Raw genomic sequence first — 24,361 nt, forward strand, 5'->3', positions numbered from 1 at the left:
GAAGCAAGCACGATAACCTGCGAGACACCAGCGAGAATGGGTGAATAGAGCGGAAAAAAGTGTTTTGGAAGTGACAAACTGGAAAACACGGAATTTGTTAAGAGAGATGGTAGGATGCCTCGGGTGCTATACAGTCAAATGCTAACATATGTTCAAGACAATACCTGGGGAGAACTGTCCCAGCTCGATAGTGATAGGAATGACGACTAAAACGAGATCCGCATGATGGATATTCGAGAAGCAACCCTAAAACCCGAAATAATTATTGGAAGTAATGTGGGAAGGTATTTCATTATAAAGGCGGAGGAACGGTAGATTCTCTAAAATCTTACCGATAATAGAAAAAAGACTGATGGGTCTGTAAGAAGTGATGATGATGAAAAGAGATTGTGAAGTGGGGGTTAATGTCCCCAAAGCACTGAACCATCTAATTTGTTGTACTTTCCTAGTTCCTTAGTTCCGTCGATTCTATCCTTCTTTTAAAGAATACTTAGTCATTGACTGTTGTTGGTACAATTCCTTCCCTGGGTTTTCTGTGTATCCCAGGATATGCTCGATTACTTCTAATTCAAACATAATAGGAGTGTTTGCTTCTTCCTCCTCACTGAACAATCTACAATTGGGCTCATCATTGAATATGTTGTTTTCTCAGATGTGAATGAGCAGTAAATGATTGGACTCACTATCCTAAATATTAGCCCTCACTATTTCTGTAGTACGAGTTTGTCAATCTTGGTGAAGGTTGTTTTAGCCTAAGTTTATCAAGAAATTATCCACTTCTCCTTTTGTCTTTTTTTACAAAAAACGAAAAAACAGACGTAAGAAGAAGAGTTGGTTTGTTTTTGTTAAGAATACAATATAACAGAATACAATGTATATAGATGACTACAGATTACTGTCTCAAATAAGCTCAATCCGGCGCACGCCCATACATCCCACGTCTACAGAGCCGAACTTATTTGTTTACCGGCAGGCTGCGAGAATCACCCACCTTGGCTTTGGCAGTCCGGCAGTCTCTCGGCAGAGAGAGAGAGAGAGAGAGAGAGAGAGAGTGTTTGAGTTTCGAAAGTGGTTGAGCGAGTTGTGCGTTAGAGAGTAAGTTTTACAAGACCTCTCGGTCGTGACGGTTTAGTATAATCATTGAGACGTGAACTTAAAGTATTTAGCATTACTGTTCATTAGCGCATTCATTGGCCATGAAAACGCACGAAAAAAGATCGGAAACTGGGGAAAAGAAATAGAAATTGAGGTGTATTGACAGAAGTCGGTGTTTCAACCGTGCTGGCAGTGGGGCAGTAACGGCTGGTGGATATTTGTTGGTCTGCCTATGCATTTGTATATACTGCAATTCTTTATGAGTGGCACATCCTCGATAGTTGCAGGGTGTGCACCTACGCATAGAACGCAAGTGTCGGGTAAGTCGGTGGTTTGATGATGTCGGAAGAAGGGCGAGGTCCTGCACACTTGAGGCTGGTAGTAGAAGCATGGCCGGTATGACCATATTTTTGGCATTTCGTGCACTGCGGGATGTTGTTTCTTTGTCTCGAATCTTCTATAGTTATTTTTGTATAGATGAGGTACGGTTGTTTAAAAAATGTCTGAGTTATTTTTATTCTGTACAATATCTCAGCCTTACCTGTCCCGCTGCCGAGATTGAGCACCAGGGGCTATCATCAGCAAAGCCATTTCATCCCGCAACGCATACATTTTTACAACCAAACCCATTCGCGCTCTTACTCACGCTTAAAGTCATTCTTTCCTGTAGTAGAAGATATTCCTCGATTACTCAGTGAGATAAGCACATTGAGTGTCCCTGGGGTGCTCAGTATTCTAGGATCGGCCCTCCCTCACTACACCCTCATGCTAATAAATACGTGCAAATATACTCGAAATAGACACAAAACGAAATATCTATCAGTACTATATAAATTTCAACAGTCCTGTGTCCTCCAAAAATCAGACCAGGCGATCATATAATCGCTACCATGCTCAAGCATAGTTATTATATAGGGTGGCATTGTCTCCCCTTGCTATATGGAGCAAATGCACCCTTCAATTAAATGGGACACATTGAGCAGCCTTGGTTTACACGCTGAGAAAAAAAACGAGTATTTGTCTTATAGGTGTATGTTCTTTTGTCGCTTTCGACTTAATCTTAACTGGTGTGGCTGATCCTTCTTCCACGATTCAAATCCTCCATGGGCCATCCCTCGATACTCCTTTTGAAGTTACAGAAGAGGACTCCTATTTGTTGGGAAGTACATTGCGCGGATGTGGTATAAAGATTATTGCTTTTCCTTCTTAATTGAAGGGACAAATCACCTTTCCCAAATGGGAATTGGAGCGACACTTACCGTTTTTATCTGATCTCTCTGTATATATGTAAATAATGTAATTAAAATGTAATTAAAACGGTGATTTGATATCGACGAGAGATAGATTTATTAAATTAAATTTTGGTTGCAAATGAACATAATCGTTAGCTGGTATGGAGACAGAAATCCGTTTTATTAACAATTAAATATAAAATGAAAGAAAACAAGATACAATGGAATAAAAATACAAAAAAAACAGTTAACAATGTAAAACAAAATGTCTTAAAACTAAAGAAAGAGTACGCTTAAATTAAAGAAAAGAGCAAGCTTGCATGCGAAATAAATTATACAAAATTGTTAAACTTAAGTGTATAATTGACGAAGATCCATCGTTACGATGACGATGAGATGATGGTGATAGGTGAGTGAAAAATCCGACCATGTTGACGGATGACTAAGAGTCCGACGAAAACGAAGAAGTTTCGTGGGCGACGCACCGATCCACGTGGCCAGACGATCCAATCCCGTTGATGTTTTGAGAACGAAGACAACGGACGACGAGTACGCAATGGTTGAAATGAGGATTGCAAACCTCCGATGAAAAACCAAAACCATCGTGGCACGAGCCGGAGAAGATCCACGATGCTAAGCCGATCGGGTTGCGTTGCACTTCCTTGTCTAACCACTCGCGGTTATCCCTGGAGGGGGATTGACTCCATCCGGACGACACATATCGATCCAAAAGAACAATAGATAGGACTACATATATGAGACTAAAGAGCGTTATTTGTTTCTTTCTAAGGCTAACAATAATCGATAGTTAAACAATAACAATTAATCTATTTAAAAATACAATTTTTTTAACCAGAAATAAGTACTTTATAAAAAAAACTCATTAGTCTGGCTCGAACAAACTATAAGGATAATTTAAAGCTATTGAGGAAAATGACTTCCACTTACACAGTATTTTATGTTTCTTTAGAGGGTTTTGTATTATTTATTTAACAACAAACCATCAATGATAAATTGCGTAAGACTTTTAAAATAATATCTGTAAATGTATAAATCATATATAACGTACCGTATGATTCAATCACGCAATTCCAACTTTTAACTTGTTTCGTTGAAGTAAATAATTGAGTAAATGAAATTAACAATTGAAATAACAAGAGAAAACCTGTTTTGAAACGAAATAACCCTCGTTTTATATTGTAAAAATAAGTGCATATACACGGGTTTATTTAAATAAACAAAAATAAATAAAAAAGTTTAAAATGCTTTATCTTTAATGTATTTGTGTGGTGGGCACTCTCAACACGACACGCAAGAATGGCACAGTTACACAGAAGACAAACACTTGAGCCCTGAAGATGATCTCAATAAAGATCGAAACGTTGGCACGATAAAGAAAATGTTTTTCTGAAACCTACATCACACCAGACCACATCTCACGATTTCTAAATAATAAGTTAATGTATTTCTTAAGTAGCGGTACATTTTGTAGATACAAATTTAAGCTTAAGTGAGTACATAAAGATGGGAAACCAGCGACAATTGGATAATTTGGAAGTTATGGTCTGTCAAATTATTTTACCACAACGTAGGATGAAAACTGCGGCACTGTGAACTTTTAGTTTAGCCGTTTCCGATCATGTTCTATTCTTGCTGGTCGTTCTAGTTATAACCAAAGTGAGGCAACACTAGCTCACCATTCAAAATAGAGAAGTGACGAATCACGTCGAAACGAACAATCATACTGTAAGTTTTTTACGAAGACTATTCAAACCATGATCATATATTCATAAATAGATTGAAATGGTTTGAAAACTTTCTACTCTAATATTTTAATTGATTAAAAAACTCAGCCAAAACAAACAATTGTATTGTTTTACAGAATGCAAATTACATTATTCATGTTGCAAGAGAAATGTGGCAGTTATATGTGTGTCGTTGACAATATTATGTTTGTGTGGGTGTTGTTTATCTTTTATCGAACCATTCTTTGAAAAGAGGCTTTGATTCCATAAATGATTGCTACGACAGAACGTGCAACAGTGCAGTAGTTAAACCCGTCACGTTCCTCTTTTGCGTTAGCCGATAATTTGGAAATCAATTAACTGAGTGCATTTCCCAGTTTAATTCGCATCATTGAACAGTGCATGAACGAGGTCTTTTTTCTTCCTTCTTTTTCGGTTGTTTGCTTTTTATATTTCTTGGTTTCTTTTCAGGGACTGGACAACCATTAAAAAAAAATGAGTTTAATGGTTGTCTAGTTCCTGAAAAGAAACTCAAGAAATATAATAAGAGGTATATTTCTTTGCATAGTCGGGCAATAATAGGCAAATCGTATTGAATCCCCTTTTGCGATTTTGACCGGCAATATAACAACTGTTTAACAAAAAATGATCGAATTACTAGTGTTAATATGAAACTGGATAATTGAACCATTTGATAAGCCCCAGTGGAATAGATAGGTAGTCAAATTGAGGCGTATAAAAACGGATTTGCCTCTGAAAGGTTCGCATAATTTAGAAAGTTCAAACCCATCTTAGATATCATGCAAATGAGGTTGGTTCTGAAGCATTATTTAACGCACAGCAAAGCCAGCAATTATTCATCTTGGGAACGGAATGGAGTTTAGAAAGCCAATCATATATAAAATAGAACATATTTCTTATTTTTACTGCGACATACATTGAAAACAGAATAATAATTATTGGAAGGGTTTTTTTAGAAGTGTGCGAGCTGTTGAATCTGTAGTTTGAACTATCCATTGCTGCGATCTTGACTGAACTACTGAAGATAACGAAATACGGACCAACATACTGGCTAAGCATCGACAAATAGTGTTCAATTGTTTAGACCGAGAAAATTGGGGAAGGGGGATTTCACAGTCAAAACTGCGACTGTTTTGCGTTTTAAAATTAAACCGGTAGAACGGATGTTTCCACCTGACCGAGAAACATGTACGCCGATAAATGGTTCCAATCTACAAATGGTTTTGGTCCTGCGTCAAGCTGCGGGAACCATACTTTGATATATTGTCACTGACCGTTAGCCTCGGCCACCTGAGTTCTTCCTGCGTATTAAAAATAAACGGAAAACACAAGCCACGAGATCAACAATGATCCTGACACCTTCATAACAAAGGCTTAAATAAACGGCCTTTACTAAAAAACCTTATGATGAGGAAAAGGGCTAATCAAACACCTCTGATCAAAGGAAAATTCCTACAAAGGAAGTCTTAACCTCATATAAAGTTCAGTCATTATTATTATATATTGTAAAATGTTTTAAAGTTACTGCTGTAGTTATTAAGAGACATTTATGTCATAAGTCTTCTCGAGCATAATCAAAAATGAATAATGATAATTTAAAAAAATCTTTAACCAAATTACAGCCAAGTATAAAATGATGTAAACTTTTGTTATAAATTAATTACCTGACTACTATAACTTAGAATTTACATTCTAAACATATTTCGGTTTACTAGAATTCAACAGTACTAGTTTAAGATTATTACAGGTATTGAGTTGTGGGCCGCCCTTTCTCGATGCAGAACAATATCTTTTAAAGTCATATATCCAGCGTAAATTTCAAAATTTAGGCCAGCCATTTATTATGTATACTAGGAGTTATATTTCATTTTGTAACCACACGATTTACATTCAAGAAATAGTTTATAAATTTGTCTTCTTTTTAAAGCTCGTTTCTTTGTATATTTATTCTCAGTAATGCAATATGCTTTCTACATCTAAATGCTCTTTGTAAGTAGATATTACGTTTTTGATAATGACATTAATACGCTATTGAACAACAATGTATATTTCTTCTTCATTCTTTATACTAGGTTCTTATCATACATTATTAGCGTATATTTGCATGTTAAATAAAAAATAAATATACACTGTAAAACAAAAACCTGGACATTTGCATTTATTTGTTTATTTTCTATAATAACTAGGCCGAATATTAGTAAGTTAGGGGCGTCGCAATGGTTTAGAATTGACACAGCGCTCATTACTGTAAGGCAAAGGTCCCAGGTTCGAATCCAGCGGCCTTGCATTTGAACCCGACACACTTACAAATGGGCTTTAAAAAAAAAAAAACCAGCACCCCGTGGGTTCATATGCCTCATAGTTTAAATGCCCTCGTAACAAAATAAGTTTACTTAAAACGTAAACACAACATTTAAAACTTATGTTTTACATTTATAAAGGGTCTCTTTAACACTCTTTAGCTTAAAAATAAAGAAAATCGGTTCAATTTCATCATTTACAGAGCCACCTTGTCGAGTAAGTTAATGGGATTTTTACTGGTTTTCTTTGTTAAAATAATAAATTCTAGAAAAAAATATTTAAAAAAATTTTCTGAAAAGCTAATTTGTTTTTTCTTAAAAGTAGTTTTAAGAAAAACAAGTCGAGAATGTTTTGGTCGGGCAGATTAGCCAACGACGGACGCCACGTCCCCATAGCCCAAGCCGTCCGTTTGCCGCTCTCTAACTTCTACGATCACTACGATATGTTATGATGAGGAACATGGCTAATCACACAGCTCTGATCAAAGTAAAATTCATACAAAGATTTTAATTTAAACCTCGGTCAGTCATTAATACTACATTTAACTCTCTTTAGTTTAAAAATAAAGAAAATCGGTTCAATTTCATCCTTTCCAGAGCCACTTTGTCGAATGGGTTAATTGGATTTTTAAATGGTTTTCTTTGATAAAACAATAAATTCGATTAAAAAAATTAAAAGAAGATCTCGCCCGGGAAGATCCGTTGGCCAACGACGGGCTTGGCGGCCGTTACATAGCCCAAATCGTGGGTTTACCGTGCTCTACCTTCCACGATTAGTTCGGTAGTACTACCCCAAATCTAGTTTGAAGTGATGATGAAGTGTGACGGCTAAAGACGTTTTAGAGCAATTAGCGCACTACGAAATCATCATTGGACGTCTTGCTTGATAGGCAGTCAACTCCAAACGGTACGTAATGTGAGGGTGAGTTCTAAAACCCACATCAGAAGGTTCCACGAGAATAGCCTATCCTCTAGACGTCCAGCATCAGGTTCTCTAATACCGGAGAGGCTTCGGGTAGAAAGGCGATTTTCCCATTAAAGCATCTCGCTCGGACATTTGAAAGTGCTGCTCCCTTTCCACATGGTTGCCAGTTTGTCAATGAGATGAAATGATTCATTCGTGGAAAAGGCGTCGAGAAAGCTTTGCTTCGTGTGCCATGCGTGTGTCACAGCGTTTTCAAAGACAGTCAGTTAAGGAACTCGGTGTAATCAACGTCCAACCCGTAACGAACTGATCATCCCATAGTGTGGTTCTTTGACTGCGCTAACATAAATTGAGCAAGTTCTTCTCCAAGCAGTGGTCCCATTCGCTCCATTTGTACGCAATATCGTGTTGATGCATGATAAAGCATGTTCATAGCTCGAGTTGTCATACATTACTTGAAGTATATACGAATTACCTCAATTAATTGGCACGCACGTTCTCCCGGCAGGAAAACGACAAAACACTTATGGGACATGATAAAGAAACATCGTTCGTCGTTTCCAAAATGCGTTGAATTGAGTTTCAGACATTTTCAGATCTAAAATTTTAGAAAAATTGGAAATAAAAACAAATTTTAGTCAGATTAATGCTATCTATGATGCTGCTATGTTTAATCTGCTAGCTATGATTAAGAACGAAATCTGGTAAGAAATTGTTAGTTATATTTTAATATATCACTAAATAATTTTCAGGTGTTTTGGTGAACTTTCCTTCAAACCGTCATAATTGAATATTTTTTATTAAAATGCGTATCATGCGTGTCTGATCGCGTTCAATTTGATTTACATTGAAATAATTATGTTGTATTATTAATTTATTGATTCTAAAAACATATCTGAAAAGCAGTCTATTATTTTTGTTACACATATTGATTTTAAAAAACTCAAAATTAAATTACAATAGTAAAAACTTACCCTCATATTCTAGGTTGTCAGTAATCTAATAAGGAAATTGCATATTATTACCTGAAAAAAATAATACAGCGGCCAAAATTAAACATAAAATTTGTGTTGTTCCGAGAAATATAATTTCCCTTTTGGACTTATTTTGTCATTGAAATTAATACTTTACAAACAATTTTATTTGTCCTTATGAGAAATGAAATGTAAATACGATTTTAATTTTATTCAATCACATGACATTTTTATCCCTTTCTTTCGGTACCATCCATGGATATATCCCGTATTAGACATTTAGCAATTGTATTGGGTTGTCCGGAAAATAATGCAGGATTTTAAGTTTTCATTAAAAAAAATCTATATAAAATATTCTGTTTACGTTTACAGGATTACTCATTTGTATGAATGTCANTAAAAATTCTGAATTCTACTCAGACGGAATTAATAAGTTACCAACACGTTGGGAGAAATGTATTGAGAGTATGGGAAATTATTTTGATTAAAGAACATAGCTTTAAAGTAACTAGTTTCTTTTTTTTTGTTTAATACCAAAATCCTGCATTATTTTCCGGACAACCCAATACCATACCTGGCAAAACCATTAAAAGGATGTGTTGGTTTTCAGGAAGACGCCCAGTTTTTCGGAGGGCGCTCTAATATACTTCATATGAAAGTGAGTTGATACCAATGAATTTTATATTTTTTATACCCACTCTCACATACCCTTCTACATCTGAAAAAAAGCGTCTTCCTGGAATGTCTAATTCAATATCATTATGCACTGGCTACCCTTCACTCACATTTTCCCTTTTTACTTACTTTCTTTTCTTAGATCCGTCACTTTTCTTTAACTAACACGATTGAACAGGTACTTATTTTTCTTATCAATATTCTCAGCCGTGGCGCCATGTAATTTTCAGCATTTACGCAAAATTAACAATTGGGCTACGTAATTTGATGAAGATGAAAGTCGGTACTACTATTCAAGTAATCTTTCATCACGTCCATGATGTAGAATAACTCATACATTTTATAAGTGTCCTCTACAGATCTCGACTGTACACTTTTAAATGATATAATATTAATTTAATTTATTAATAATTAAATGATAATAAGAATCAAATAATTTGTTTATGCGCGAGTGCAATTTTGTTTGTTCATGATATTAATTACAAATATGTTAGGTGACGAGAAATTATAGACTTTGATGGTAAAATAAAATAATGAAACTGTAATAGTTAACATATATATTCAAATTTATTATATACGTGTGTGGTGATTAGTGACCATTAGTCGAAGATTAATCAGAAATCGTGAGATGCGGTCTGGTGTGATGTAAGTTTCAGAAAAACATTTTCTTTATCGTGCCAACGTTTCGATCTTTATTGAGATCATCTTCAGGGCCTGGGATTTACAAATATCCACATCCCACATGTATTTGTTAAATTTAAACAATGTTTGTAAATCCCAGGGCCTGAAGATGATCTCAATAAAGATCGTAACGTTGGCACGATAAAGAAAACGTTTTTCTGAAACCTACATCACACCAGACCGCATCTCACGATTTCTGAATAATCTTTATTGTATACGCTTTTGCGAAATAAAAAATTTGAGTCCAGGTAGAATTCGAACCCACGGGATTAATACTCCGATGCTGTACACAAATTGAGTTACCGTGAATCCTGTGTTATAGATGAATTTCAAATATAAAAATGATTATACAAATAAGAATTGTTTTTTAAACCTGGAATCATATTTGTGTGTGCATAGTCCTGCTAATGTGGTACAATCGGTATGTGCTTCTATATAAAGCGCAGTTTGCTTACAATTGGAATAAAATCAGAAATCGAGATGAGAAATGTGAGGCATGGGCTACGACTCAAGTAGTTAGAGCATCGTAATATTGATCTGAAGATCGCGAGTTCGTTTAGTTTCGTATGTGATTTTTTCATAACTGAATTAGTCCTGTACTACCTATTGCGGTATTTATTTATTCACATGCATATTTAACTTCAATCCGGACTGATGTCCTTTTTTTGATGAAATCTAGCCTAATACTAACTAAATTCGGTAAGACAATCGCGCAAATAAATACATTCACATCTATGAACATTGCAATCTATCTAGTTAGCGGTGGAGTACTTGATATTCCTTTATTGGCCTACCCACAATATTAACAACCTAATCTAAATTATGGCAGATCCCATGGGTGGAACGGTAGATGGGCAAAACCAGGAACCCATCACAAAGATGTACCACCAAATTGATATCACCACTAAAAAAACGGTGTCAACAAATACGCACAACAACTATCAAACATAATATAGACAACGGATAATATGTAATTTGATGAACATAGATATATTTAAAGTATTTGCATATATACATTGTGGGGACCAGATAATCAGTATTATTCTCCCACTTCACTGAATATTTATTCACTGCCTTCTAAATATGGAATAACTAAAAAAATATAAAGCAGATGTATAGGCATAACTAAACTAATTTCATAAAAGCCTATGATTCGTGGCAGCAATAGAAAACATCGCATAAATTTCCTAAAATAAGAAAACCAAACCGAAAACATCATACAAGCCGAATCAACATGGCACCAGTAGAATAGATGATAGACCAACTAAGAAAAGTATCACTGACTGTACAAAAATTAGGAACATAATGAAAACAATTAAACGTAATCTATACAAACTGGGTTACCAAAATAAGGATGGAAAATTGGCTGGAAAGATATTGATTTGATGAAACATAAAAATATGAAACAATACCCGTTTTCAGTTTGCTCAAGGATTATAATTCAAATCCTTCATTTTGCCTAATTAAAAAGTTTATTTGTATTGCCCGAAAAGTTTGAACTCATCAGTCTAAAGAGGGGCAGAGCAAAACGATTAAATAGAGCACGTTTAATATCTCAGTGATGAGACAAACCGGGGGCAACAAATTTTAGAGGGTGTACAGGAGGGTCTGCCGCGGTAAATCACCGGTTGAAACCAGATAAATGATCCAGTACAATTGACTACACTCGAAGTATAACTGGACTGCCGGTGATATCGAAGATAATCTTGCCCCGGGGGTAAGTAAATACGTCGAAATTAAATAAATCATATTGCCACGCGTACCGTCTCATTTCAGGTGTTATATGCATTCGCAATGCAGCATCTGGTTAGTTTTTAACTCAATTTATTAGCCATATGCAGACAGCAAATTAATATACCTCTTTATTTAATATTAGCCTTTACCCAGGATTTGTCCTTGGAAGCTATTTTTGAAAAATCGTTACACAAAAATGTTGACAGTAGAGAGAGTTTGCACAACAATTTCGCTATTTCAAAGTCACCGTTATATTTAACCTCTCGCAAGTAATGACGTCGCTATTTATAGACTTTTTACATAGCGGATTCTGCCACTAATGATAAATTTCCCAGGGAATTTGTAGTAGTTCAGCTAAAGTCGTATGTTGGAAGCTTGTAAACAAAGTCGCCGTTGTTATGGATTGTCGCTTGATTGATATGATGATGGTTCGGCAAATGCTGAGGACCTGATAGTTGTAGAAGCTCTAACGGTCAAAGTAAACCACAGAGAGATTTGGGGCAGTTTAAATGAAATTGATGAGGAAAAGTGTCAAAAACTTATAAGAAAAAGAGCTTTTAACTATTTCTTGCCCAATGTTGCCTCAGGACAACACCAAATGTAGCAAATTTGCTAAAACGTCGCTAAGCCCATGAAATTTTGGCGGGTGTAGTGTTTTTCCTTCAATGTTTCAACCCTGTATTGGCAATATTAATGATTTTGGTACCATTCAAAAAATCAAAAATCTCCATCTTGAAACCTTCTTTCTTCCGCTTTTCACCCTAACACTGCTTCTTGTATCGATTGTTATATTTGCCAATTAACATTATTTTATATCCAGTTTACAATTTAACCCTTATTTGCCCAAAATTGCTTCAGATCAATGCCACCTTTAGCAATTTTGTTTGAGGTTAGCAGGATATCGAGTGCCTTTAGTGCGGTTGCAGTGCTGTTCCTGCTATGTTTCTGTCCATCTATTTAAATTTATTTGGCGCAAATCTAAACGCCCTATCACTAAATGCGCGGGTTTCCCACTAACCTTTGATCAAAACTTAAATGTTTGTCATTCTCTAAGACATCATTTGGCCGTAAAGTGTTACATTAGCAATTTTATGAAAAACAGGTAGTTAACCATAATATATACTTTTTATAACCACATTCTATATCTGTCTTTACCCAGTCCCTGTGGCTGTATTGAAGTAACGGTGCAAAAGGTTGCTGTATTTCTAGCTGCCATTCCTGCTTGTACGTAAATAAAACAACTAAATATGGTTACGTTGGAACACCAAACCTACATACATTTTTCAGAATCGGGATTCATGAAAACTTTTAGGAATTGTATAATGTGAACTATATTAAACGTGTTGTATTTAGTGGTCGTTAATTAACGATTATTTGGAGATCGCGCTATGCGGTCTTGTATGATTGTAATTAAACAATATATATTTTAATTGTTTAATTAAATCGAAATTTTCTCGAGAAAATTTGCACTTTTTATTAATTATTTTAAAAATTAATATTTATCGATATTTATTTAGAAATCGTGAGATGCGGTCTGGTGTGATGTATGTTTCAGAAAAACATTTTCTTTATCGTGCCAACGTTTCGATCTTTATTGAGATCATCTTCAGGGCTCAAAGTGTTTGTCTCCTGTGTAATTGTGCCATTCTTGCGTGTCATGTCGAGGGCACTCTTTTGTCACAAACACTTTGAGCCCTGAAGATGATCTCAATAAAGATCGAAACGTTGGCACGATAAAGAAAATGTTTTTCTGAAACATACATCACACCAGACCGCATCTCACGATTTCTAAATAAATATCGATTAACGGTCACTAATTCCCACACATTAAAAATTAATCTGGAAGAAAAATGTATTAATCAATGTCTATAAAATTAAAATAACAATTTTAGTGTAAAACATGTTAGGTTGGCCCTTGGAAACCAATTAACTACTACTTATTATCCTAACATTTTATTAGCTTTAAGGAAATTACATAAATGAATTTGTTCCTTGTCGATTATACAATAAGGGTATACGGGGCTTCCTATCAAGCGCAGGTTCCAAGATTACCCATAAACTTACAGTAAGGGCATGGTTCCTATCTACAGGTGTTACAGTTCCCCAAAACTATTCTACGAATACAGGATTGCATAAACTACTCAGTCTGAGAGGAACAAGACACTCACCCAGAATCAGCAAGACGGCCACGATCATCTTCCCAGCGTTGGAACAAGACTGACTCAACGTCCGCCGCGCGAATCGGATCCGTCCCAGTCTATACACTTTTTCTACAACTTTAAATTAAACTAAAACTTATTGTCTCTCATATACTACAAAATAATTATTCCTTTGTAATATATAATTAAAATAATTAATTCGTAAAGAAAAAATTCATTGGCCCATTAAAAGGAGAATAACAACGTAGCTTTGTAAACAGGTAATAAAACGTTCAAAGCTATAACAATAGCTTACAGAAATCCATGAAAAGAAATCGAACAAAGAACGCTTTCAAATTGATAGTAAATTTTTAAAGGGCTATAAACGAAAATAATGGTTCAACACTCAACTTAGAAGTTATTAATGCGCGTTCAATTCGGCCTGCCGGCGTGATAATGAACGGGCGTAGTGGTTCAAGTAGGTAAAATGTATATAAATTTTTAATCAAATGATTAAATTTATTATTAAAAGCCTGGCTCGGCTCTCGATATTATTTTATTATCTGTGAATATCGATGATAAAAGGGTATCGATCCCGCCGATGACCGAAAGGCAAACTGAATCGTCCTCCCCTATTTGAGCAGTTTTCATTACGAATATTCTATAGATGATGGAATAGGTCGTCATAAAACGAATGCCCCGGTTCGATCCGAAACGCCTTTCGGTCCGGCCTATCCATTTTTATTCTTATCAAGCCGGAGAAAAGAGAGTTTCGACAAGATCCTCCTAAAGGAAGCAAATCAACCGTAAGATTTTCATATCCGAGCCGATCAACGTCCGAAGGAAACTGTAAGCCGAGCCTAACCTGCATTATAAATATTCAAAATGTATTTTCTAGGTAATCCAAACGTGCCAAATGTATTCAGTACGCCAACACAAAAGATTACTCGTCATGATAATTACGAAAAGTGTTTTAATGCAAACTATCACGTCTCTTTTGCCAGTCATTGTCTTTCTTAACATTTATCGCGTTTCAGAAAAAAAAAGTTTTTTCTATATTTTTTAAACTAAATATATAATGTGTGTGTGTGTGTGTGTGTGTGTGTGTGTGGTGTTTAGTGGCCGTTAGTTAATGATTATTTGGAGACCGTGAATTGCCGTCTGGTGTGACGTACGTTTTAGAAAACCATTTTCTTTATCGTGTTAACGTTTCGATCTTTATTGAGATCATCCTCAGGGCCTGGGATTTATAAACATTGTTTAAATTATACAAATACATGTAGGATGTGGAAAAAAGTTAATTTATACAATGCTAGAAATTTTAGACTCAATCAAAGTATTTGTACTCACTCAAATTTTTGTTTTGTAGATGTGTCATTGTTGGGTGTCGTGTTGAGAGTGCCAGTGAGATACTGATGTTTTATATTTATTTACTTTGGATTTTGAAGGGGTTGGAAAGGCAGTTGGGACAGAAAACATTTTTATATGAGGAGTCGGCTTCTTTGAAGTAAAAGGAGCCGACAGTGGGAAAAAATGGGTAATGGTTCGGTCCGATTACCCTTTCTGGATTATATAGACGGGGATAATTAGGGAAAAGAAAAGCTAAACTGTTGAAGAATTAGACTATGTAGAAAATAGAACAAAAGAAAAATAAACGTAACTTTTTAGAAATGGCCATCAACAGAGATAAGCACAGCAACAATTACAGAAAAGACACATGTAAACCCAGTCGCAGCTACTCTTATCATTAATCAAATTCAATATCAATACATGCATATATCATTATCACATCAGACAAAACATAAAACAATCATTACATTCCTCACATCAAATATTTCTACATAATCTAATTCTTCAACAACTTAGCAGTGTGCCATGAAAGGTGGGTGGCTGAATATTGAGAACACCATCGACCCTCAATTAGGTTAGTTTTATAATATATGTACAGGGTGATGCAGGATAATCACTACTCGTTCACCCTAATTCGTAATGCCTGACTTGTTCATGGGCTACGCTTGCCGGAAAATGCCCCGTGTTGTCCGCGGTGGGGTTCGGTGGTTTCTGGACTGTACGTCTGAACTCTCATATAGAAGTACTGGTGTGTTGCTGAGTGTCGCCTTGCCGTGGAATTCCGGCTTGGAGACTCGGGTCGCCGTCTCTATATATACTTGTGAGAGAGGACAAATCTTTCAAATTAAGGCGGTCCAGACGCTCACGCCTTCTGGTGGAGTTTGGTTGGAGTCCGAGTAGAGGGAAGTACTCATTGTGGAAGAGTCGTCAAAAAGACGCGCAGTTAGCAGTTGGAAGCTCGTCGAGCGATTGTTGTGAGAGAGCGCTTGTACTCGGAACACGACTACGTTTTGACTTAGCCCACATCATGTCAAATCAAGCGGCGTCATCGGGTGTACCAATGTCATTCCTAAATATTTGTGCTTCGTTTCTATTTGATAGTAAACAACCTGAAGAATTTTGAGATAACGACATACTTTACGTATAATTGCAGTGCGTCAGTAACAGAACGAGACGATCAAATGGCTCCAGTTTAAAAATATGCCTGAAAGACAAGAAAAAGAAGTGAAAACAGGTAGAGAGCCGGCGATCGCCTTAGCTTCCAGTTGGCGCATAAACCTCCTACAACATATATTATTCAAAAGCAACATTTTTGTTAGTCAACACAAAAAATGCCCTGTTAAATTTAATCCTTTTAATAAAATATATAAAACCAAAGATAAACTGTATTGATGCTGGGTGTTGGTTTGCGAGTCGGCTAATTTTGGGGCTGTACTTTTTCCGAGGTTTTTTAATTTTATTTTTTAATTATTATCATTAAAAATACTACACAACAAAAAACACAATCGTTCAGAAGAAAACAATCTCGAAACCAACAGTACACTAAAACCTAACAACCCTCAAATAATAGCCGACATCATTACCAACAATAAACACACACATGACCATTCACCTTCAACAAACGCCCCTAGCGACAACCGATGGACTCAACGACATATAAGTCCACTCGGAAAACGGACAGACAGTTCCTCACTGAAGATGGCTCAATGCCGAAACGCCATTTAGTTCTTCAAAAAACTCGCGAGTGAAGACGGACCCATTAGATGACCACTTCGTAAAATGTAAACTAGTTAATCAGTAGCGAAATAAACATGACTCCCAAAAGTGAATTATTTTATTATGATTGGTTGCATTTATGTATATTTTTACCTTTATGTAAAAATATTGTTCTTACTTCATTATATGTAAAAAAAATAGCAACCTTACTTCCTTATATGTTTCTTTTAAGAATTCAAGAACCATTTACGTTAGTTTTCAACTAGTGTTTCAATAAAGCAATGATAAGAACTGAGTTTATAAAATTTGGTTATACATTCTCGTCCTGTTTGTTTAAAACTTATTTTTGCCGCGAGCAACAAGTTGCAAGAGTCAAAGTATTCTGGCCAAATACTTCATTTCAACAGCAACTTTCCTCGATGTAATGATACAAAAGTAAGATATTTTTTGTTTATTTTATGCTTGAAAGCCATTCAACGGTTATTTTTTATGTGCTTTTCTTAAGTATGCATAAATATGTTGTGAACTTTTGCAGATATACGGGACATAGATTGGTTAATTTTTTAAAAATTTAAACAAATAAGTAAAAAAAAGGTATTGTGAAGAATATAGGATAATAAAATATGGTTTTTAATGATACATAAAGATCCTTCACGCTAAGACTCCCTTTATTTTCATATCCCATGAATTCATTAAAAATTAATGTAGCGACATTTGAAACGCCGATCTTGAGAGAGGGCCGTCATTAAAAGGAGAGCAAATTGCATTCACTTGAATTAAACGGTGTGGAAACCCGTTGATGACCGTCGAGGATTTTTTTGTAAACCTAGCCGGTTAAGAAATGGGTCATTGTCATCTGGTGGCCCGTTCGGAAGAGGCTATTTCCTCCCGTTATAAAACCTTAAATCGATCCGGTCACCTGTTTTATCCGCAGTGTCAATGAATTAATTTGATTCTTTATGAGAGACTGTACTCTAGGGGCGGGTGGATCCGGCCACGATAATGCGGATGGCAGTAAACCTGTTATTAAGCCGGCTGCATATATATTCGCCGGGAGAGTTGGCAGCAAAACCCCCGTCGACTTTTATTATTCGCAAGGTCTTCGAATATTCAAATACCATCAAAAAAATTGACGCCATTCTAATAATTTGGAATAAAAACGATATTATTTATTGTTTTCATTTGAAAAAGAAATAATTTAGGGGAGAAATAAATTTACCGTTCTAACTAGTCTACAAATTTATAATCATTCTCCTATTTTTTATTGTTATTGTTTTTACATAATAAACAAAACGCTTATAAATTAATTTTATAGACATATTACATTATAGATATTACCTTCGACATTACATCTACAGAAATTGAAACCTGGTTTAGACAGCTACTATGAAGAGGAGACTTAAAAGGGTTTTAATGGAGATAGCTTCGAAATTCAATTTTTAAAAATGCAGTTCATAGATTTCCAAGATGAAAACAAAACATTGCCCATTTTCGAATTTGGATTCACCAAATTATATTAGGCAACTCTTCTATTATCAACCAAAGTAATTTAAATTGGCTGTTGGCTCTCATTCAAGAAACGTAAAATTGTGTTCGATAATGGCGCTTTAGTTATGGCCTTAGAGGCTAAAAAGAAAGAATTTTCATTAATTTAAGCGCATTTTTTAAATATAGTGTTATACTATCGATGTTGTATTTCTTTTCTTTGTTCTATGTTATATGGATCAGAAGTTAGTGTTTACATGTGCCGGCTTAAATTAAATACAAGTTGCAATAAAAGGAAAGCCACACGAAACAATCAAGTTGGATTCGTTTTAAGCTCCCATGCAAAACCTTTAAAACATATTTCCATCTCAATAAAAAATAATAAATAAAAACTAAAGAAAATATACTGTAAAGATTCCAAAAAGTAATCTTACACTAATTTAACTAAGGATTAAAATTCATCGTAAATATTAAGTTGGGAAAAAATAATATTTTGGCTAATTGTTGGGAATGCGTATTGTGTAAGATTGGGACATCGGAAGAGTCCTTAAATCCCGGGAGCCGACTTAGTATTTCAGGAACACCCCAGACACAGTTAAACAAAGCTGGCAAAATAATAATACCTGGGCGTTTACGACTGGGAAGCATGGGTCGTTTCCTGGCAAACGCCAAAATATTTACTGGTGTGCTGACCAAAGTGGCCTTATTGCTCAACCCCTAGGGTTAGCTAATGCCCGGATTCACCCGGAAAAGCTCAAGAAACTGTGGAAGAAAAACGGGCAATCGGGTCATCAGGGATCATAACAGTGTTTCCTAAGCTTGACGGGTTCCCCACTCCACCCCGACTGATTGGCTTAAATACTATTCCAAAAGAATTATGAGGTAGTCAAGAAAGCCGGCGAAGAGAAAAGGCAGTCGAAATAGTCCATCGGAGTATAGATGACGCGGGAAGTCGAAGCCTGCCAAGAGTCAGTAAGATTCGATGAGGAGTCAGCCAGGAGTCAAGAGGGATGGCCTGGAGAAGTCAGTGAGAGTCAGAGAGGACAAGGAGAGAGTCAGGCAGTCCGAGTCAGGAAAGAGAACTGGTGCGGCGTAGAAGTCGGCATAGTTCACAAAACGGAACCACACAGCGGCCACGATCGATGCCGGCATTCAACGCAAGTACAAGATTTGTCAATCAGTACAATTGGAGAACAGTCGGGGCGATTTCGAAGCTGAGGCCGCATTTCGAATAATACGTTCCTCAAGGAATAAGCCGACTTAGGACAGGAATAGAGATTTTTTAGACAGCTTTGTTGTATTTATTTATATATTGATGTATTTATTTAAATCATATGCACAAAAAGGGAATTATCTGAAAAGTGAGTTGTGAATTGTTTAGTACAAATAGAAAATTGTTAGAATACTAAGTTGGTATGTTTATTTAGATGATAAGCAGGGATCAAGAGATTCGTCCATCAATTGATTTGTGTATTAGTTTATAAGCAAGAATTAGGGGGTAGATGCGTAGTCAATCTTATTTAAACCATAATTAAATAAAGGGACTTGAAGATTGTACCCGAATTGTTGTGCTTTTCCTAAACCTCCCCTTTCAGAGTTGGCGGAAAGTGGTGGGCGCTTACCCGTCAGGCCGGGCAACCTGGGACAACCTAGCCAAAGGCTTGACGGGCCTAGAGTTGAGTAGCTCATTTGGAGCACGAGCGCGTGGATATTCTATGAATTTTATTCAAATCAACGTTATTAGTCTCGTTGGAAAGAAGAATATTTATTCTTGCATGCTATACCAAAAATGTTTAGTTGTTTGCAATTATTCAGAAATCGTGAGATGCGGTCTGGTGTGATGTAGGGTTCACCAGACTGCATCTCACGATTTCTGAATAATTATGGACTAACGGTCACTAATCACCACACACGTTGTTTGCAATTATAAGTTAGAAAATGAGGATAAAATTGTGTTTTACCTTGCCTTTCACGCCAGAGGGAAAGGAAACGGTGACAAAATTAATAAAATATACGTATTCTATAATAAACTATAAGGAAAGGCACTGTACGCACTTGGGCTATTTGTAATAACTAAAAGATACTTCATTTTACAGAAACTGTTAAGCTATAAAAAAAAACCTGACGAATAGGTTAAAAAACTATCAAATTGAACAATTAAAATTCAACAAAAGAAGGTTTGAAGCCCCGACCATATTCCTTCAGTCTGGTCAATTTATCAGCAATAGTCTTATTTTCCTAAGACAAAAATGTGGCTTCTATAGAGAAAAAATAATATTCAAAAGATCAAAAGAAGAATATTAAAGGAAAAAAAACATTTCTGGAAGGTTAACTTCTTTTAAAATACTTGTTCTCGTCGGAGTTTTGCAAATAGCCGGTGCTTGAAAAAGAGTAGTCACTGGACGTCGAGTGGAGTACGGAGTAGTCACTAGTTGAATGGAGGCAGTTGGTCACTAACAGTTTAAAGCTAGTCATTGTGTTATTATAAGTTAGATTATGAAGCGGCAGTTGTTCTTTGCAAAAATTGCACGACATATATATGTATAAAGTAAATATTAGGAGGCAACTGAACATCAGGCATATATTGTTTCGAGATTAAGTAGAAAATAATTTCCACATCTGTAAAAATTAGAAAACATTTTTCAACTCTTACTCGCCGATAAATATTGCCAAGGACATATCTATCTGAATGTTACAATTATTATTTTACATTTTAGTATGCCGAAAGTTTTTTATTCTTCAGCCGAGAAACTGAGACTCTTTGTCAATTATTTAAACATTGGAAAAGTCAAATCAATGCCCACTTGTAAGAGAGTCTTGTGCGATTTCTGAATCTATTACCACAATCAGAAACATGACGATGAATTGCAGTTTTTATTTTCTGTTTTGTTTGAACTGCCTTTGTAACCAACTTACCTACAGAAGTTATAAGTTTGCTCTTCTTGCAATAAATAGCAACATTACCGCTGAGGTCGTTGAGCACAATAAAAATTGGAGTTCATTAGAGGTCTAATTGGGCAAATTACTTTTTTCAATTAATTGTTCTTTTTATGTAAGGTTTTGGTTGAAATGAAAAAGTTAGTGTCACGAGTGGGATTCGAACCCACGACCAAGACCTTACATAAAAAGTATAAAAAATGTGAATATTGTATTCCCTGTCACATAAAGAATGGTCGTATGCCCGGGTTCTCTAGCTGACCTCCAGAATCAGTTCTCCCTTAATCCCATAATACTCCTCACCCTGAGGGAATTTTGGTCGAAAAAGTCACTGTCCTATTCCGGCAAAAATTCGTGGCAAACGATGACTTAAAATGATCATGAGTTAGCTTCCAACGTTTTGCTTAAAGCTGGGGTTTTAGTTGAGATAAAAAAGGTGGGGTTGAGATGGGAAGCTAGTGTCCGAGTGGATCAAGGTCACGATAGGTCAAGTGGTAGAGCAGCGGCGTATCTAGCCGAAGTTTGTGGGTTCGAATCCCGCTTTTGACACTGACTTTTTTATCTCAACCAAAACATTAATTAATTGAAAAGAATTTATTTGGTCAACCGGACCACGAAACCTAATAAAATTTAAATATTTGTAAATTGTTTTACAATAAAAATGTATGTTTTCAATAAAAACGTAAAAATTAAAAAACTATCCACAGTGATAAATTGCGATGAGGCAATCTCTCTAAAAAAAACATGAGTAGAACAACGATCTCATGAGAAATGTCAATAAACCTTTAATTAAATGGATTGAAACGGTCTTCGACTTGAGGCCGGCCTGTTTCATCTGTTTGCCGGGTGTTAGTACAGAGGGATTCGGCTCCCCCAATTGACAAAACTTGTTATTTTCTTATCGGGCGGCGCGAGGCTTACTAGCAACTTTTTAATTATTTTGCTCCGAGGGATCCCTCTCAGAAATCTCTGTATTGACCCCGACTTTCTACAGCTCAACTCGCTTGAGGGGGAGTTAATGAAGCAACAGATTTTTGATCCGATTCCCGATCCGCTTTAATCAGAAATATGTCCTGACACACTTCATTTTCCAGTTACACTTCAAAGAGGCTTTAATTATTGGATTTCAGCTCACGTCCGATTCTATTGACTACGATGAGATGGCTTACCTTGTTAGAGAGATAATTTCAAGCCAATTTAAAAGTTATCAATGTCAACTGTACAATTGATAACGCTTGCTTTTATATATAAAATATCATATTTTATGAAAATTAATGTTTGTAAAAATATTTTTTGCAATATCGATAAGCCGGTGCATTTCGTAAATGGGATCTTATCCTTTTAACGACGGTTAGTTACAGGTAAAATTATTTTTTTACAGCATTTGGGATATAAACGCACGTCGACACAAATGAATTAATTTCAGCGTATTGTATTACAATTAATGCCATTGAATTTACTTTTAGTTTTACTCATTCATTTAACTACAGGGTAGTTCTCTGTTAGATGCAAATGAAAAGGAAATTAATTGTTCTACTCATTCCATCAAGAAGATGGAATTTGCAATTATTTATTTCCGATAAAAAATATTTTCTACGTAGTTATATTTAATCAAAATTAGGTTTTGTCAATCTACGTTGGATATCTGGGTTCGTTTGTTTCAGAAAGAAAGTCATTTTCCTTTACTGAGGGCTGTAAATTTGGATATTGTTTGTACTTATGTTTGCAACTAAAGTATCAAGTAAGTCAAGTAAGTGCCGAAATGTTTTTTGCATTACGAACAATGAGGGGCAGGTTGGTAGGCAAAGGCAACCAAGGATTTATCATGTTTTGAAAAAGTCTTTCCTTCCTATTTACCCTTAGCGGATCGGACGGCAGCGTATAGGCGTTGAGGACGCGAAGATTATGCTGGATAGTCCCTCTAATGCGTGAGTAAGCGAACGGAAACTGGTAGGGAATCGGTTTCTCCTACTCAAGTATGCTTTGCATTGTTGTGCGTATGACCGGCATGGTACCCTTGGGGAAGCGAAGGATCGGACCACATAGGCTGAGCCTATGGCGTCCCTTGAATGCGCATTGCAGGTGTAGGCTGAGCTCGACAGGAGGTTTTTACCGTAGGCGGTGCTCCTCTAGGGGGTGGTTAGATATTCCACTTAAAACAAAAACCGCGGCTGGAGCGAATCCGGAAGTTTGTACGCTAGGGAAGCCCCAATACTCTGGGAGATAGAGTGGCCTTCTCTATCTAGGGAGCGCGCGGGAGACCGGGCTGATGTATTTCGGCTCAGGTAAGAATGAGGAAAATGATGCATTCCACACTCACGAATTAATATAAGTAACTTGACCTGACGGAAGCACACAGACACATTGCAGATGACGAAATGGTGTGCATGCTTTGTCAAAACCACAACAACTCCTCAAAAAGAGACTTTAAATTGTTCACATTTGTATAAATAAATAAAGAAACGGGCAAACTAACAACTCTATGTAAAAAATTAATAACTAAACCGGCGCTTAAGATCACGAAGACAATTAGAAAACATTAATATAAGACATTGACAAAACCAACAACCTAACAAAAATGTATATATGCCATAATTTTCAAATGCGAAGACAAACATATTGGACAGGCAGGGTGAATAATAAAAGCCAGATACAAAGATCACATGAGACCGTTTAAGGACGTGAGTTTTCCGAGAACTCTCCGTCACAAGACAAGAGGATCTTTAACGTCCGCACGTGGCCTATTCGGCCTTATCGGACGTTTTGTTTCTCATGATGGGAGCTGACGCACCGCCGCATACGACGAAATGGTTTTACTGCCGTAGCATTAGTGTAGAGGCAGCTCAGCCCCGAAGGGCCAAGACAGCCTCGCTCCCCGCTTGTCCATTCCAAATGGCCGGGTCTGCATTGAGCATCAAACCGTATGCCGCGCACGGCAGTAACACTATTCTGTCGTATGCGGAGGTGCGTCAGCTCTCATCTTGAGAATCAAAACATCCGATAAGGCCGAATAGGCCAGGTGCGGACGTTAAAGATCCTCAGAGTCCTTTTTAGGATGACCGAGTATGCGGGAATGAACCGTCAAGCCTCTGCCACAGTCACTTCCGCGTTTTCGAGGTGGTTGATCACGGTCGAAACGAACCTAAAGATAGTCGTAAGAAAATTCCTAGGATTGTACCCTTGTTGTACCATGGTTCGGATGCGACAGGTTGGAGATTTGAGTAATACCGTCCTTTAGATACCTTGGATATACCATACGCTTTCTGCCACTGTTTCTTGGATATTCGTTATAGTGAGCATCCGACGAGTCTAATAGTTTTCTTAGTATCCCATTTTGTATTGTATCTTTTACT

General features: G+C 36.3%; 2 protein-coding genes across 3 annotated transcripts in view; one reads left to right on the forward strand and one right to left on the reverse strand.

The window, feature by feature from the left end:
* Positions 1-13,675, reverse strand: part of LOC112126612 — a 312,439-nt gene extending 298,764 nt beyond the window's left edge. The window contains exon 1 of the mRNA XM_024225971.1: positions 13,551-13,675. Coding sequence (XP_024081739.1) covers positions 13,551-13,578 — 28 coding nt within the window. The 5' untranslated portion in view covers positions 13,579-13,675. The remainder of the gene's footprint in view (positions 1-13,550) is intronic.
* LOC106673973 (neuroligin-4, Y-linked-like) overlaps positions 1-24,361 on the forward strand; it is a 777,726-nt gene that overhangs the window by 650,797 nt on the left and 102,568 nt on the right. The window lies entirely within an intron of this gene.

Source organism: Cimex lectularius, unplaced genomic scaffold (genome assembly GCF_000648675.2).
Source record: "Cimex lectularius strain Harlan isolate CLEC.00 unplaced genomic scaffold, Clec_2.1 scaffold63, whole genome shotgun sequence".
Classification (NCBI taxonomy): Eukaryota; Metazoa; Arthropoda; class Insecta; order Hemiptera; family Cimicidae; genus Cimex; species Cimex lectularius.